At 43.4% G+C, this 18,238-nt stretch overlaps 1 protein-coding gene across 2 annotated transcripts in view; it reads right to left on the minus strand.

Annotated features, from left to right (window-relative positions):
- erbb2 (erb-b2 receptor tyrosine kinase 2) overlaps positions 1 to 15,520 on the minus strand; it is a 39,144-nt gene extending 23,624 nt beyond the window's left edge. For both annotated transcript variants that reach the window (XM_021565444.3, XM_021565443.3), the window contains exons 1-4: positions 14,838 to 15,520; positions 1,396 to 1,547; positions 1,106 to 1,292; positions 654 to 794 (exon numbers count right to left, since the gene is read on the minus strand). In XM_021565444.3, the coding sequence (XP_021421119.3) occupies positions 654 to 794; positions 1,106 to 1,292; positions 1,396 to 1,547; positions 14,838 to 14,910 (553 nt within the window). In that variant the 5' untranslated portion in view covers positions 14,911 to 15,520. The remainder of the gene's footprint in view (positions 1 to 653; positions 795 to 1,105; positions 1,293 to 1,395; positions 1,548 to 14,837) is intronic.
- Between the last annotated feature and the right edge of the window lie 2,718 nt (positions 15,521 to 18,238).

Raw genomic sequence — 18,238 nt, forward strand, 5'->3', positions numbered from 1 at the left:
TGTTTTTCAGCGGCACGGACTGGGAGACTAGTCAGGATCAAGGCAAAGATGAACGGCGCAAAGTTTCTCCAGAGCGCTCAGGACCTCAGACTGGGGGCGGGAGTTCACATTCCAAAAGGACAACGACCCAAAGCACACAGCCAAGACAATGCAGGAGTGCCTTCGGGACAAGTCTCCGAATGTCCTTGAGTGGCCCGGCCAGAGCCCGGACTTGAACCCGATCAAACATCTCTGGAGAGACCTGAAAATAACTGTGCAGCAACGCTCCCCATCCAACCTGACAGAGCTTGAGATGATGTACAAAGAAAAACTCCCCAAATACAGGTGTGCCAAGCCCAAGCCTCATACCCAAGAAGACTGGAGGCTGTAATTACTGCCAAGGGTAAAGGGTCTGAATACCTATGTAAATGTATTTTATTTTTGTATAAATTAGTAACAATTTCCAAAAAACGTTTTTTGCTTCGTCATTATGGAGTATTGTGTAGATTAATATGGGGGGAAAAAACAAATAATACATTTTAGAATAAGGCTGTAACCTAACAAAATGTGGGAAAAGTAATGGGGTCTGAATACCTTCTGAAGGCACTGTGTGTGTGTGTGTGTGTATTACCTGTGTGTGTGTGTGTGTAAAATCCCATAACAGGAACACTCACAGTTGGGGGCCCGGGCCTGCAGGCGGAGCTGCTTGGCATGCGTGTTCTTTTCATCCAGTGTGTCCCTCCACTCCATGTGCTGGGGGTCTGGGAAACAGAGCTGGTGGTTTCCCCAAATATGCACTCCACCCAGCAGGATCTCTATCATGACAGGGAGAGAAGGGTCAGTTCAAAATGTTCACAGAGGAACTGACAAAAAAAACCTAACAAGAGATTACATTCCTTGAAGTAATCACTGATGAGAAATGACTGGACAGGAAAAAGCCATGTGGTAAAGCCCTTGCATTCACCTGTTCAATCATGTCTAATTAGTTGTTACGACAAAGAAGGAAAGATGCACTTTTAAAGAATTAAAAAAGGGGCCGATAAGTATCCAATCCATCCCTTCATTCAATTACATCCCTCCTGTATTCCAAAAAGACTTCCCTCTCACTCTCTGGCCCCTCCCTCACCTGTGAGACTGCGGAGGCGGAGCACCCTCAGGCCCACCCCTTCTTGAGGGAGGGTGTTATCCAGGACAGCCAGAGCATAGCTGGAGTTGTACAGCTGGCTTCCCCGGATGATGCGCAGGTTGTCCAGCGGCACCACACTCACAGACACACGGGCAATCAAGACGTAGCCCTGCACCTCCACGATACCCTGGAGAGGGGGAGGGAGGGAAGAAAGGGGGGGAAGGGAGGGATGTTAGCATTGATAACAGGTGAGGGAGAAGAAGAAGAAAAATCAGGCAAAGAAAACATACCTGTAGGAAGGAGAGGTCCGGCTTGCCCCGAAGATGTGTGATCTCTAGGTTGCCGTGCACCACCTGGCAGTCAGTGTAGAGCAGCCGCAGGGTCTCATAGTGGTTCTCCAGACTGGAGGGCAGGGCCAGCTTCATGTCTGTGCCCAAGCACACTGACAACACGCACACACAAAATAGATATGTTAATACATGTTACCTTTAATTTAAAGAACAGGATCCTGAGTTGAAGCAGGGCTTTGTGTCAAGGCGTATCTTGACGCCTTTGATGACGCATTTGGGTAAATTGGTAATCAGGTGTGCCATTTCTGTTGCATGTGCAGAAAACAAATGGAGGCGTTTTATTGTCACATACACTGCAGGTGTATCAACAACTGACAATATACAGTACACCATGTAGTACATGTCTTTTTTCACTTTAAGATTCACTATAGGTTTTTTCCTCCCTCTACTATGGCATGATGAATACAGTCATATGCATATTGTCTGTATAGTGTGCACATTGACATAATTTCTTCCTAAAGACAGGAAAGAAAGAAGAGCCTAGTCTTCCACACACACACATGACTTCCTCCCCAGATCCCTGGAAGACTCCCATAACACTCATGTCAACCCTCCTTCCAGAAGTTCAATTCCACCCCCTCTCTCCCTCCTCCAGGGCTATCACTTTCCCTCGTTTTGGAGACAGCAAGCTGGACACTGGGTGACACAGGATACAGGGAAACAGGAAATGCAGAGAGAGATGATGATTTGGCCAATGGCTGAGCCTCTGCCAAGGGTCTCCAAAGTGCGTGGCTTTGTCTCAAATGGCACCCCTTTCCTTACATAGTGCACTGCTTTTGACCAGGGCCCATCAAGTTTAAAGATTCAAGTTTTTATTAGTTGTAGGTACGGGATACTCATGGTATACACTGTCCAACTAAATGCTTACTTGCTGATTCGTTCTCAACAATGCAAACAATAAGAAATAATCAAAGACATGAATATGAACAAGTAAATGTCAGTAGAATATAATAAATATTTTAGCTTAAGTGTAATACAGGAAGGCACAATTTAATATTTACTTGTGTATTGTCGAAGGGGGGATGGGGTCAAGTGTATAAATTAAGCAGTATAGTAAGAGTCTGGTAGCAGAAGTTGTGATGTGTGTGTGTGTGTGTGTGTGTAGCTTTAATATATATATATATATATATATATGTGTGTGTGTGCATGTGTGTGTGTGCGCTAAGGTGCAGAGAATCAGAGCAGTTGGTCAGACCTGTTCAAGTGTTCAGCAGTCTGATGGCTTGTGGATAGAAACGGTCTCTGAGCCTGTTGGTATCAGACCTCATGCCCGACTGTAACGGAGAGAACAGCTTGTGGCTGGGCTGTGTGGGGTCCTCGATGATGCTGCGTGCCTTCCCCAGGTACCGTTTTGAGTAGATATCCTGGACGGGTGAGCGCATGGTCCTAGTGATATACTGGGCCGTCTTCAACTCCCGCTGGAGGGCCTTTGCGGTTGTGGAAAGAGCAATTCCCGTACCATGTTATGATGCAACGAGTCAGGACGCTCTCGATGGTGCAGCGGTAGTATTTTGAGAGGATACGGGGCGGCATGCCAAATTTCTTCAGCCGCTTTAGAAAGTAGAGACGCTGTTGCGCCCTCTTGACAAGAGTGGTGGTGCTGGTGGTCCATGACAAGTCCTCGATGTGAACGACGAAGAACTTCAAACTCTCTACAGCAGTCCCGTTTATGTGGATTGGGGCATGTTCCCTCCTCTGCTTTCTGAGGTCAACAATCAAGTCCTTTGTTTTGCTGACATGGTTGTTGTCGTGACACCACAATGGCCGTTCACTTACCTCCTCCCATATAGGCTGACTCATCATTGTTGGTTATCAGTCCTACAACCGTGGTGTTGTCAGCTAACTTGATGATAAGAGTTGGTGTTGTGCAAAGCCACGCAGTCGTGTGTGAACAGGGAGTACAGCAGAGGACTGAGAAAACACCCCAGGGGGGCCCCTGTGTTAAGAGTCAGAATGGAGGAGGTGTTGTTGCCAGTCCTCACAGCCTGTGGTTTACCCATCAGGAAGTCCAGGATCCAGTAGCAGAGAGTGGTGTCCAGACCAAACTGAAATCAATGAACAGCATTCTCACATAGGGGTTCCTTTTTTACAAATGGGTTGAGGCCGTGTGTACAGTGATGGAAATTGTATATTCCGTGGATCTGTTGGAGCGGGAAGGAAATAAATTGGAGTGGGTCCAGTGTGCCTGGCATGCTGACGTGGGCCACGACCAAGCTCTCAAAGCACTTCATGATGACGGAGGTGAGCGCGATGGGGCGATAGTCTTTTGGCATGTCACCTTGTTTTTTCTTGGGCACTGGCACGATAGTGGTCTCCTTAAAGCATGTGGGACTACAGCCTGGGACAGGTTGAAGATGTCAGAGAAGATGCCCATAGGGCTCTGGTAAAAAGTAGTGCACTATATAGGCAATGTAGTGGGACGCAGCCAAAGAGATACGAGTCGTTATCACGCCTGTAGTACTGTATCGTGTACGAACTCTTATCACATGCTATGTGACGTGTAGTGTGTTCTAAACGCAGCCCAGTGTTCTCACAGTGACCTACATATCAGCTGCACCTAGGGCTATTACGGTGACCGTATTACCGCCAGTCACGAGTCATGATGGCAGTCAAATTCCATGTGACCAAGCTCTGATGCTGCTGATGGTCATTAGTAGCCTACCAAACTTGCTAACTACCTGGTACTCCGCACTCTATTGTCCCTCTAATCACTCTGACATCAAGGCAAATGTAATCAAAAATCTAATCAAACACTTCAACAGAGCCCATGAGCTCATGTTCCGCAACACTTCTATAGGCTACGCAATTGCGTGAGAAAACAGAGTGATGGCCTCTATTAAAAAAAAGGAGGATCCCAACAGCTTTCTATAGGCTAGTCCTACTATATTTATTTCTCAACCTTCCTAATATTACGCACATTGCTTATCTTTACAACAGGAGTATACCCTACCTGACTGACATGAAAATGGACCACGAGAAAAGCGTCCTCCAGTCTCTATTTATGTGCATAGATGACATGTATCTTTTCCCCGCTGCTCCTGTTTCGAGACAGGTGCATGATAATGATCCATTCTAAATCAAAATCAATTTCACACATATATTATTTAGTGTTTGTAAAAACAAGATTAAATCAAGAACAGTCTGATGGGTGACAAGTACAGCCGATCACTTGTGAATGATGCCCAGCTTAAGGCAACTTTTGTGCAACTTCTTCAAAATCATAGTCACACACACCTCATGTAGCCTAGCCTATAGGGATCACAACTAGTGGCCAAATAACTTCTTAAAATGAAGCACATTAATCCGCTTTACAATGGTTGTAGAGCCTAACTGGCATACGTACGCAGCACGTGAGTTTCAAGACTGGGGAAGATCATTTTCGCCATAAAAATGCATTACATGCATAATCGCAATAGTGGTCACTTTTGAGAATGGTGTTTTCCTGCTAATAGAACATTTGTGCTTATAGCCTACTTCCGTGTGCGCATTGCTGTGTTTATAATGTGAAGAAATAGCCTAATAGTTTATCAACATTTTAAGGTAAACGTTTCCATCTGTTGCGTCAGGCTCATTGCATTAATTTGGGACCAGAACTGTCCCGGACTTTCTTTGGAATATTTATTTCTCGCCCAGAATAGATAAACTTTTGTACTATGGGGGAAGAGTAGATTGACATAGGCTAGTGCTTTTTGCTGTTCGTTTGGCCTACTCATCTTGTTGGCTGACGAAAAGGAAATGTGGACAGTTCTTCCAATACTGTCAATATGCGCCTCGGAATTGGATAAGGAAGCGCAGTTGCGTCCCAGATATGTCTGTCTTCACTTGTAGCATGTGAGAAAGACCTGATCATGTGACTGAGATCCATGTGAGTGAGAGGTCCTTCGGCACGCAGCAGGGAGAAGGGAATTATAATTATTATATTCAGCCCAAGGGCATGATGGCTACTGGCCGCAAAAGGCATGTTTTTTTAGGGGGATTATGGCCACACAAAGGGGATGCAGCCGGGAAACAGGGTGCGCAAAAAAAACTAAGCAGAGCTCAGTGCGACTTTTTTCAAATCATCATTAAATCGCATCATGCAGCCCGAGAATGTATTAAAATGAAACATTTAGGAGAAAATATCCTCTCGCTTTTATTCAGCTACGTTCAATTGTATTCTTCATACTATAAAATGATGCTACGGAACTCTAAGCAAATCTTGTCTGCTAAATGAACTAGTGTAGCCCACAGCCATATATGGCATAGTCAGATCAGGGCCTAACATAAGGACAACACAGAGTATGCTATTCTGTTCTTCTCAAATAAACTACATTTTCTTCATATCATGCTTCTTTAGACCTGTCTAAAATAAATAATGTATTTATTGTGATGGTGTAGGCTATATTATAATAGATTTATTAGACTTTTTAAAAATGGTTGACAGTCACCGGCTGACAAAATGTTATGACCGCCACAGCCCTAGCTGCAAAAAGGGAAATGTTTGTTCATCTAAAGACTGTGTGTGACTGTGGGAGATGCTAGATGCTATACAAGGCAACAGTAAACAGGTCGTTATCCAAACATATGTTGCATGGATTGATGAGAGAGAGAGAGAGAGAAAAAAACAATTAAGTATTTTTTCCCCTCACTGGAAATCAAAACTATGATAGCTCACAATGGATGGGATGTCAGAGACTCCACTGCTTGAAAGGGAGATGCATTGATATAAAACATGATTTATTTTTATGGGCAGACGAGGGACAGTTATACATATAGTACCGTAGTCTCGCTCGACTATACCTATAGTAACAGAATAGTCAACGTCAATGAACTGACTGTGAAATGCTCAAATCGATTCCCTGTTGTGACTTGTGAATGGGCGGAGCTTATAGATCCTTACGGTAAACTTGATTCACGTGAGGATATGCAATCATGTACAAAATGCCATGACTGTAGCTCAAACAGGACATCTTCTTGTTCAAAGTTTGCAACTTCAGTTGATTACTATCGCGCCCTTACTGTAAACGCCGGATCTCTACGACAAGACGCATCATTCAGCGATATATAGCGCACTACTTTTGACCCTGGCTCATTTAGCAGATGCTTTAATCCAGAGCGAAGTCAGTTAGTGCATTCAATGCAGGTAGATACACAATCACATGTAAAAAAAAAAAAGTAACGAGTCAAACGGAAACTGATCGAGTTATTGTAGTTAAAGTGGTCTGTTGGCTGGTGGCTTTTTAACTGGTCTGTAAGTTAGATGATTTGAAAACATTACATCATTTTTCAAAATGGAGGCCAGTTATCTCTACTAAAACCTCAATTGATTCAACTATAAATAGTACATTATACTGACAAACTGTAAAGTTGACTTGACTTTGTTTTATTAAATTAGGTGTTAGTTAGGATAAAGTTGATATAACTGAAGTTGAAGTAGATTCAACTAGGAATAGTAGGTTAAACTGGCAACTGTTGAAGTTGACTTAACTATCTTTTATTAGTCGAAGAATATTTTGTGTAAGTAAGGATAGCTTGACATGTAAAGTTGATAGAGCATGAAAAGGCCATGCAACTTTACGACTGCAAATAATACTTCAAATGATCAAGTGACTTAAACTTCTTATACTTAAACTTCCTATGTTATACTGACTTGGTCATGTAAAATATTTCGTAGGGAGCTAAAGAGGAGTTTGTTTGATTTTTTTTCTCGAAACTGCTTTCATTTCTTTACTGACCCACTAAATCGAGCCGAAACTCACTCCCACTTGCATGGACACACGCACTCACACGTGTGTGTGTGTGTGTGTGTGTGTGTGTGTGTGTACGTGTTTTGTTCATTGTCCGACTTTGGCCTTGAGTAGAAACCCACCCCTTCCTTTCCCTATCCAACCAATTACTGTAAATACTCTCACTCTCTCTCTCTAGCTCTCTCTCCTCATTTCAGATCTCCCTCACCATCTCCTTCCCTTCATCCATCCCTCCCTCTCTTCCCTTCTTTCTCAGACGGGCACAAGTGCTGGCGTTATGCATGTGTCAGTGCCCAACAAAGGAATGCCACTGACACTTAAACAAACACACATTCACCGAGGTGCTCCCTGATCGCTAATGCTGGCTACATAGCGCTTCTCTACACCGTATCCTAGCAACTTCACTTGGAAACGTCCATTTGCCAAACGCTTTCTGCAGTAACCACCCAGGTGGTGGAGTTTTCTGGGAAAAAGAAGAAAAAAAATAACACACCAAACAGTTCGGTCAGTATTGAGAACCTCATGAAAACTACAGAGCCCACGTACCCCGGACTATTCCATGTCTATCATGACAGTTGAATGCAATTGTCAAACACATTTGCTTGAAAATGAAACTGCACGTTATTTGAGAGAGTAATTATTAGTGTTTGGGTATACATTCATGGATTACATTTGCCTTTATGAAAGTGAGGATGGAACGCCATTGAGGTTTAATAAAATGTTTCAAGTTAATGTGTCCTTCTACTTCTTGTAAAGCATACTTCAAGATTCAAGTCTCAGGGTCTTTTCAAAACATTGGCAGCTATACTTTTGGGAACCGTCAACTTCTAATGAAATGTGATTGCTAGTCATTCAAGATTACATTTTAAAATCAAAATATTTTTCTTCCAACATAAAACTTGGAAATCCTTTGCTCGCTATAAGCTCTCAAGTCAACTGATTTCTGGTTTGTCATTGTTGGAGTGTACCAAATGTCTTTCAAGCATTAACCATGACTGACAGGCTAATTGGGTCAGCTTGAGGAGAGTACCTACTAAATGTAAATTGAATGTGACCTATACCTGTACTGCAGGAGCCTTCGAAAACTAACACAACCAAACCTGCACGGGTAGCCTGCCAGTCAGCAAAGGGTGTGTGTGTGTGTGTGTTGTGTACGTTGTGTGCACTGACTAACAAGAACAACGTTCCCGGCTGCCAGCAATGTTACTGCAGGTGTAGGTTCATTCAACCCGGAAAAGCTGCCACCACCGAGACACACCAAAACAATTCCCTTTGCTGTACCGCCCCTTCCACTTCAACTTCCTCCTTCACTGGAACCCTAATCACCTCCTACCCCAAGATACTCAACATCTTCCTTTCAAAACCTTAGTATTGTCCGACAGATAAACAGACATCCTTTAAAGGTGAAATCTGGAATCCCTTTGTACTCTGATGGCCACATGACAAATGAACAATCAAAGCTAGTAAAAGAAAAGCACAAAAACAAACATAGTTCTATTTCAGCCAATCAGTACACCCGCCCGCAAAGACCCTCCCACTCAGTCCTGTACATAGTCCACTCAACAGAAACTAAATTACAGATTGCACCTTCAGGTGGGCTTTGCCTCCCCAACAACCCTAATCCTAGCAACTTGCCTTGGATAAACATACATTTCTATTCTAACTCCCACCAAAAGCATTCCTCCTTCTTTCCCTTGCAAAGTACAAACAGGTATTGCTCAACTGACAGGAAGAACAGGATATGTACCTGTTGCTGCAGTGCAGAGCGTACTCTATGCGCATGAACATTCACTCTTTGTCTCACACACACACACACACACACACACGTCAATACAATGGCAGGCAGAGTGCAACACACACAATACACGCATGATTGCTCCTCCAAACCAATCTGAGGACCGGTATCAGAAAAATAGTTTCTTGCAGGTACAACGTTTCACTGTAGACATCCCTTGCGTTGAGAACCTCAATGCACATAATGTAGCTCTATTGCATTTGATTGTTCACTTTATTTTGGCCCGCAGCCTGTGGAAGGTCCTAGGACAGAAACGTTGCAGCAAACGCACCTGCTTCAAAAACAAAACGGAAATTGAATGCTGTAGTAGAATCCATCCAAGAGTCCAGTCGTATCCTTGTCTTTTTTCACTCCGTCTCTATCAACAGGGATGAAGTTTTGTCCACAGGTAAAACGTGGATGTATTTTACTGTAGGCCAATCAAACATTAAGCCAGCAGTTATAATGCATTGTCAAACTTGTCATACAAGCATGTTTGACTGACTGTCTTATAATGTCTTGTGAAACTTTAAAAATAAGACATTATAAAGACATTGGGGAGTGGCGCAGTGGTCTAAGGCACTGCATCTCAGTGCTAGAGGCGTCACTACAGACCCTGGGTCGATTCCAGGCTGTATCACAACCGGCTGTGATTGGGAGTCCCATAGGGCGGCACACAATTGGCCCAGCGTCGTCGGGGTTAGGGTTTGGCCGGCGGAGGCCGTCATTGTAAATAAGAATTAGTTCTTAATTGACTTGCCTAGTTAAATAAAAGTTAAATAAAAAAATAGATAAAAAAGGCTCATATATGCTTATAACAACTTGTAAAGAACTATACCTGCAGGCTTTAAGTAATGTGCTACCAATATGTTCAATCATTTCAATGCTCATACGCATAGAAATAAATACTCAAGTGTCCTTTTTTTTGCTGTGTTATGAAATAATATATATTAAGCTTATAATAAAGGCCATGCTTTTTGGGCCCTTTTTGGGGCACTTTGTTTTTACCGGTATTTCCAGCATTATCCACTAGAGTTGCTGTAGGTATAAAACCCTAGGAAAGGTTATTTAAAATGGCACAAACTGTCTCCAATCAATCATTGTCTGGTTGTGCATGTTTGGCGGGAGTGATGGCCTGAGCCAGGGTAGGCGTAGCTCTGCACATAAAACCTATTATTTGGTAGGGAATACTATTTGTAGGTATGCGATTCTACATCTCACTTTGGCTCAAGCTGACTTTCCTCTCCAACGAACTCGGAAGTTGTAGCTGAAAATGGGTCAACTAGGGGCAGTTAGGGTAGAGTTATTGAAACCAACCATAGAAGTGTATTGTAGTGAATCCGAGGTAGCCCCGACTGGGACTCGAACCTGGCTCCAGCGACTGTCAAGCCAACACCTTAACCATCACGCCAAGAGGCTCAAACCTCTTGATGAGCTTGCTAGGTGTTGGGCTAAGGTCGCTACACTACCCCCATCCTTCGCTCCTCCATACCAAGTCCATCACATGTACACACACACACCTCTCAGATGGCCTCCTTGCACTTCTGACACCAATGTGTAGATGGGAGAAAAAAATTGACTGGGACTTGAATCCTGATCCAGCGAGTGTCAAGTCAAGAGGTTCGGACCTCTTAGAGTAACGGTTAAGGTGTTGGTTTGACTCACCCCTTTAACTGCCCCTAATTCATCTATTTTTAACTACAACTTCCGAGTCCGTTGGAGAGGATCAGCTTCAGGAAAGTGAGGTGTAGAATAACTGATCTAGAAATAGTATTCCCTCCCAAATAATAGGTTGTGTGTGATTAAGATTTGCAGAGCTACACTTCCCCTGGCGCAGGCCATCGCCACACGCACAAACCAGACATTCAATGGAGACATACACTACATGACCAAAAGTATATGGACACCTGCTCGTCAAACATCTCATTCCAAGATCATGGGCATTAATATGGAGTTGGTCCTCCCTTTGCTGCTATAACAGCCTCAATTCTTCTGGGAAGGCTTTCCCAGAGATGTTGGAACATTGCTGCGGGGACTTGCTTCCATTCAGCCATATGAGCATTTAGTGGAGGTCGGGAACTGATGTTGGGCGATTAGGTCTGGCTCGCAGTCGGCGTTCCAATTCATACCGAAGGTGTTTGATGGGGTTGAGGTTAGGGCTCTGTGCAGGCCAGTCAAGTTCTTCCACACCAATTTCAACAAACCATTTCTATATGGACCTTGCTTTGTGCACGGGCGATTGTCATGCTGAAACAGGAAAGGGCCTTCTCCAAACTGTTGCCACAAAGTTGAATGCACAGAATCGACTAGAATGTCATTGTATGCTGTAGCGTTAAGATTGCCTTTCACTGAAACTAAGGGGCCTAGCTTGAACCATGAAAAACAGCCCCAGACCATTATTCCTCCTCCACCAAACTTTACAGTTGGCACTATGCATTCGGGCAGGTAGCGTTCTCCTGGCATCCACCAAACACAGATTTGTCTGTCAGACTGCCAGACGGTGAAGCGTTATTCATCACTCCAGAGAACGCATTTCCACTGCTCCAGAGTCCAATGGCGGCAAGCTTTACACCACCCTAGTCGACACTTGGCATTGCGCATGGTGATTTTAGGTTTGTGTGTGGCAGCTTTGCCATGGAAACTCATTTCATGAAGCTCCCGACGAACAGTTCTTGTGCTGACGTTGCCTCCAGAGGCAGTTTGGAACTAGGCATTGAGTTTTACAACCGAGGACAGATGATTTTTACGTGCTTCAGCACTCGGCGATCTCGTTCTGTGAACTTGTGTGGCATGCCACTTCTCGGCTGAGTAGTTGTTGCTCCTAGATGTTTCTACTTCACAATAACTGCACTTACAGTTGACCGGGGCAGGTCTAGCAGGGCAGAAATTTGACGAACTGACTTGTTGGAAAGGGGGCATCCTATGACGATGCCATGTTGAAAGTCACGGAGCTCTTCAGTAACGCAATTCTACTGCCAATGTTCAATTTTAGACACCTGTCAGCAATGGGTATGGCTGAAAAAGCCAAATCCACTCATTTGAAGGGATGTCCACATACTTTGTATATACACTACCATTCAAAAGTTTTGGGTCACTTAGAAATGTCCTTCTAGGCAGAGTTGCAAAGAAAAATCCATATTTCAGACTGGCCAATAAAAAGATGGGCAAAAGAACACACTTCACTGTTGACGTTGAAACTGGTGTTTGTGGGAACTATTTAATGATGCTGCCAGTTGAGGACTTATGAGGTGTCTGTTTCTCAAACCAGAAACACTAATGTACTTGTCCTCTTGCTCAGTTGTGCACCGGGCCTCCCACACCTCTTTCTATTATGGTTAGAGCCAGTTTGCGCTGTTCTGTGAAGGGAGTAGTACACAGCGTTGTACGAGATCTTCAGTTTCTTGGCAATTTCTCACATGGAATAGCCTTCATTTCTCAGAACAAGAATAGACTGACGAATTTCAGAAGAAAGAGATTTGTTTCTGGACATTTTGAACCGGTAATCAAACCCACAAATGCTGATTCTCCAGATACTCAACCAGTCTAAAGAAATCCAGTTTCATTGCTTCTTTAAATCAGGACAACAGTTTTCAGCTGTGTTAACATAATTGCAACAGGGTTTTCTAATGATCAATTAGCCTTTTAAAATGATAAACCTAAGATTAGCTAACAATATGCCAATGGAACACAGGAGTGATGGTTGCTGATAAATGATACTGTTTGTGTAGATACTCCAAATTCTATGTACCAAAAAGTATTGTAATTTCTAAACTGTTCACCTGATATGGATGAAAATACCCTCAAATTCAAGCTGACAGTCTGCCTCATTGCCATTGTATCATTTCAAATCCAAAGTGCTGGACTACAGAGTACAACAACAAAATGTGTCATTGTCCTAATACTTCCGGAGCTCACTACTCCTAGCAGTATACCTGCAGGCTGCAGTTTTACCAATGTATTTTAAAAATGTATTCTGAGGCTGGAAAATGTGGGGATCACGCTACAGATATGAGGATACACTAGTCATTAGTCAGTTAAGTTGCATCGTGTCCAGACTAGCGAGTCATCATGCTTCATTGAGTTTTAACTAGAGTGAGTGATACTAAGTTGAGAGGCTGAATCACCTCCAAATGAGTTTCAATCAATGGGTGCACTGGAGTGTGAGAGTTAAAGGGTTGTGAAGACTGTCCAACACACACACAGAAAGCTACATGCTCTAATCTGAGTGTGCACATTGACATAGAGCCAAAGGTTTCAGTGTGTTCCCACCTGTATAATAGGAACCCGAGCACAGTTGCATATCAAAACCCAACAGCTGACCTTTGGAATATCGACCTTTCAAAAACAAGGGTGTGTGTGTGTGTCCTTTCTGTATCCATAAGTCTTCCCGCTTTAGCTCAGTAAGATTCGGTTTCTATTGGTGTTTTAGTGAAAATATGAATATATTTACATGACTCGAATGTGGTGCTTTGAGTGCAATGAAAACATTACTATGAACACCAATGTGGTAATGATTCACTTCCAAAGAAGATAGAGACTGATTGGTACAAAAACTGTACAGACCTGTTACAGACAATGCAATTGTACTTGGTAACCACGTCACCTGTGACTAGTAGCTACGTGTGTGTGTATGTTTTTGAACCAAAACAACTAATGAAACACACACCACTTTTTCAAAGATAATTGATTTCTGATTCAATTCCAATCTCAGTTTTGTATAGAGCTTGGCACTACTTTGACTTCTCCACAAACCATTTTTTTGTAATTGGTTTGTGCAAATAGTCAACCAATTCTGACCAGACTTGTGATTGCATTCAGTCGTGGACCAATGTTATTGTGTATCATGTCCCCTGGCAGTTTTGAATCTCATTATGCACTGTCTGCAGCTGGTGACTAGGTGTAAATTGTGGGAGCTGTTAAATCAACTGAACTTTAGATCCAAAATGCAATAAGTCAGTTATGCCTCCATGTCAAAGAAAAGGCTACAGATAATAACAGATAATGTAGGCTAGCTATTGGCCTACATTGAGAAAGTTTGTATCTGTGATTCCTTTTAGTCTTCTTACAAAGACTGAATTTGATATGAAACAGTTGGAGATACAACAATTGCATCAATACAAGTGTACAGTAATAGCTTGGTTGTTGTGAATGAATGCACGGTGCCCTTTGGAAAGAGGTCGCCTACATGTAGACCTATGTGTTTGCAGAATGTTTTGCTCTTCCATTTTCAGTTTTCACTGGTTAATATTTGAAGTGCTGCAGTTTCAAGAGTGACAAGTGGTCTGTTCTATGAGACAATGTTCTCTTTAGCGCAAGCAGTGAATAATTGACCTCGTCATGAGCCCTTGGAGCATACAATGCAATCACTGTTGTTTTGATTTTGTTTACCACAAAAGTGAACTCTTCTCAACTATACGTACAAGTGCCATTTTCACACAAAGTTGCTAAGCAGGTTCTCATATTTCTTGGCGGCGTAGGCTACTTAAGGCCTACTTGTTTCACTCCAATGCTACTACTCTGTGTCACTATACACTTTAACACAACAACTGTTAAATTGTAACAGCATTGCCAAATTAAGCGCGAACTCCAGCTCTTTACTGCGCTTCCATTTTAACCGTTTGTGTCGTTATCAATAGTGGCTAATAAATCTCGAGCCACAACATTGAAATCAGTGCGAGGGGGGGTGGTTGGACTCGCATAGGAATGCGGTCTATTGTCGGAGCACAAAGTCATGCTCTCTGGGTCGAGTTGAACTCCCCACAATTTCGAGAATTCACATGTTTTTCAAATATTCCAAGGTTTTTACATAGGCCTATCACATTTGATTATTTGAATTATTCCGACACTGTGTTAAAGAGAAGAGGATCCAACGTGAGACCCACCTTCTCTGCCCAATGCGCCCGAAAGTCCGACCAGCAGTAACCGGAGAAACAGGAAACTTCTCGCCGCCTCCATCGATTGCGACCACCACTAGTCCATAGTAACCAACACTTTTGTATTCCTACAGAGGAGCGCCCCTACACCTTTATTCGTGCAGCTAGTTTTGAGGTTGTTTTTCCAATCCCAGTAACTTCCTCCTCGGAATTCCGTGCCTGTGGCTCGCCTCTCCGTAGTAGGCTTGCGTGACACAGCCAGTCGGCGCGCTCCCGTGAAGGGCTGAATGGGGAGTGGCAGATAGGGCCGATTGACTCCAACAGCCCCAATAGAGTCGCCCGCGGCCCGCCTCAGTCAGAAAGTCACTCAAAATGGTCTGACGAAGAATTATCTGGGATTCTACATATTCGAGTTCTTCAAATCATTATTCATTGCTTATACAAGTCTATGCCGTAGATTTAGTCTTATTCAAATTCTCCACTGTTCTCAGTCCCTTCTCCGAGAGCGCGAAATTAGGAGGAAGAAGAATAAGCTCTATTCATACCAACTATCCACTCTCCACCAATATCAGGGTCAGAGTCCAACAGAATGCATATAACTAATCAGGAAACTGCACAAAACTATTCATAAGTCCATCTGTGCACATGCTCCATGTCTTGCACAAGGTTTGTTCTCGGTCAAGCCTGAATGTTAGGTTCTCAGAAAGTGAAAGATTGATATGGTTAGCTATTGATAGCAACAGTGTGGAGGGGTGCCTTGCTTCACTGCATGACATTGTCCAGGTTCCAAAAATCTTTAAGCATTTCCTTTCCTTATCTCCTTTCCTTCATGAACCAAAAGAGGTTAGGGCAGGTTATATTGTGGAAACATTGCATTCCCCAGAAAGGGATTGTGGGGGGGTGGGTTTAGTAGTAGGCCTAGACTCTTAGGGGTAGAAGTGCACAGTCATGGCCTACCTATATGTTATAGAGTAGTCTAAGTTAGGTTTTAAATTGTTTAAAAGTAAGTTATTAACAGTGATTGAATTCTTAGTTTGTGTTTTTTTTCCAACTCATTATGTATAAATTGTGAGTCAGTTTTGTGTTTGCTAAATTATGGCTTTTAAGGCTACACTGTAATGGATTATCACCTGTATAAGCCTATTGTTACCGTACAGCCAATAACACCCTATAAGATCACTACTTGGCAAACAACATACAATTTCATACAATTTTAATCAATGAATAATAACTGTTTACTGATAATTCACAAACTTCCTATTAGTTAACTGTCTAATTAGCCTATTTGTAAACCCTTAAAGTAGAGTAACCTCCCTTAAAGTAGTCCCATTATGGGCAAGTTAGGTCCATAAACAGTGTAAGAAGGTTGAGAAATAGATCCCTTTCCCGTTTCATTTTCAGTTGAAAAGTCAAAAATGTCACGATCTTCAATAACAGGAGCCCTATTCAAAGGAGCCTTACAAGGCAAGACCTGGGAAGTTAGCAATGTGGTGAGAGATACTGTTGAGGGGTGAGAGACTCTGTACGGACAGTTTCCCTAGTCACTGCAAAGCAGCATCTTTTTTTAAAGCTGCAATATGTAACTTTCTGGGTGACCTGACCAAATTCACATTGAAATGTGAGTTATAGGTCTGTCATTTTCCTTGAAAGCAAGTCTAATAACCAGTAGATATATTCTATGTACATTATTTCTATGCTGTTCTAAGTTGTCAACCGTGATGGAGAGGTCTTGGAGCGGGCAGGCCTTCCTTGGGAGGAAGAGCAGCTCCATCTTGTCGTGGTTGAGCTTGAGGTGGTGGCCCGACATCCAAGCTGAGCTATCTGCGAGGCATGCAGAGTTGTGTGTCACAACCTGGGTATCAGAAGGGGGGAAGGAGAAAAGTAGTTGAGTGTCATCCGCATAGCAATGATAGGAATGATCATCTGAGGATATGACAGAGCCGAGTGACTTGGTATATAGAGAGAAGAGGAGAGGGCCTAGAACCAAGCTCTGGAGGACACCAGTAGTGAGAGTACGTGGTGCAGACACAGATCCTCTCCACACCACCTGGTAGGAGCGGCCTGCCAGGTAGGGTGCATTCCAAGAGTGTGCAGAGCCTGAGACGCCCAGGCCTGAGAGGGTGGAGAGGAGGATCAGATAGTTCACGGTGTCGAAGGCAGTAGATAGATCTAAGTGGATGAGAACAGAGGAGAGAGAGTCAGCTTTGGCAGTGCGGAGAGCCTCCGAGACACAGAGGAGAGCAGTCTCGACTGAGTGATCCGTCTGACTGGTTAGGGTCAAGAAGATCATTCCAAGAGAGATAGCAAGAGAGTTGGTCAGAGACAGCAAGCTCAAGTGTCTTGGAAAGATGAGAAAGGATGGGATACCAGTCCGTAGTTTGACATCAGAGAAGTCTTGGTTTCTTGAGGAGGGGAGCGACTCTGGCAGTTTTGAAATCAAAGGGGACGCAGCCAGTGGTCAGGGATGTGAGGAACGGGAGAAGGTCTCCGAACCTTATTAATCGCAGGAGAGGGTGGAGAATTAAGGAGGAGGAGAAGGTGGAAAAGAGTTTCCTAGGGTTAGAGGCAGAAGCTTGACATTCGGAGTGATAGAAAGTGGCTTTAGCAGCAAACACAGAGCAGCCATGGAGCAGGAGGGGAGGGCCTAGCCAGCCAGGAGTAATGTGGACATTGCGAGTCGTAGGTTCCAGAAGGGAGGAGAGTAGGGTCGAAGAGGTAGAATCAGGAGACAGGAGGGAGAAGGATTTAGCAGAAGGGAAAGATGACAGGATAGAAGAGGAGAGAGTAGTGGGAGAGAGAGAGAGCGAAGATTGGGATGACGCATGACCATCTGGGTAGGGGCTGAGGGGGTACACTGTAAACCCTAACAGTGTCATGCAGTAACAAAAACTAAGTGATGTCAACTCATTACGTGGAAAGTCGTTGTCCTGACTCTAAAGTATTGGGTTACCCTAACGTGCATGTAGCATTTACTTTTCCTGAACTCAACTATTTTACCTGAATATTGTAACTGTACTCAATATATTTTTATTGTACAGCCCGACGACGTCTGACGTCATGTGCGTCAACAACGTTCTGCACTGTGGTGCGTCTCAAAATGTATTGACAGAGATAGCTGCTCGATTCAAGCGAGGGAATTTCAAATACCGTTAAGTATTTTCCCAGGAAGAGGAACAAACGTCTGGCGGAGTATTTTGAAGTAAGGGGCTAATTAACTGTTTTGACAACTGTTGTATATTCAAACAGCTTTTAGTGTGTGGTTGGAACTAAATAGTCCCGTTTGTTAGCTCCGGTGTTGTGCCTAAAAGCTCCCCCCTGCCAGAATCACTTCAGAATCATTTTGGTAGTTTATGTTGACCAGTAGTGTGTGCCACAGGCAGCAAAATTAGAGTATAAAGAAACGTAAACAT

The sequence above is a fragment of the Oncorhynchus mykiss genome, chromosome 16, assembly GCF_057628025.1.
Source record: "Oncorhynchus mykiss isolate SJ-2025 chromosome 16, ASM5762802v1, whole genome shotgun sequence".
NCBI classification, from domain to species: domain Eukaryota; kingdom Metazoa; phylum Chordata; class Actinopteri; order Salmoniformes; family Salmonidae; genus Oncorhynchus; species Oncorhynchus mykiss.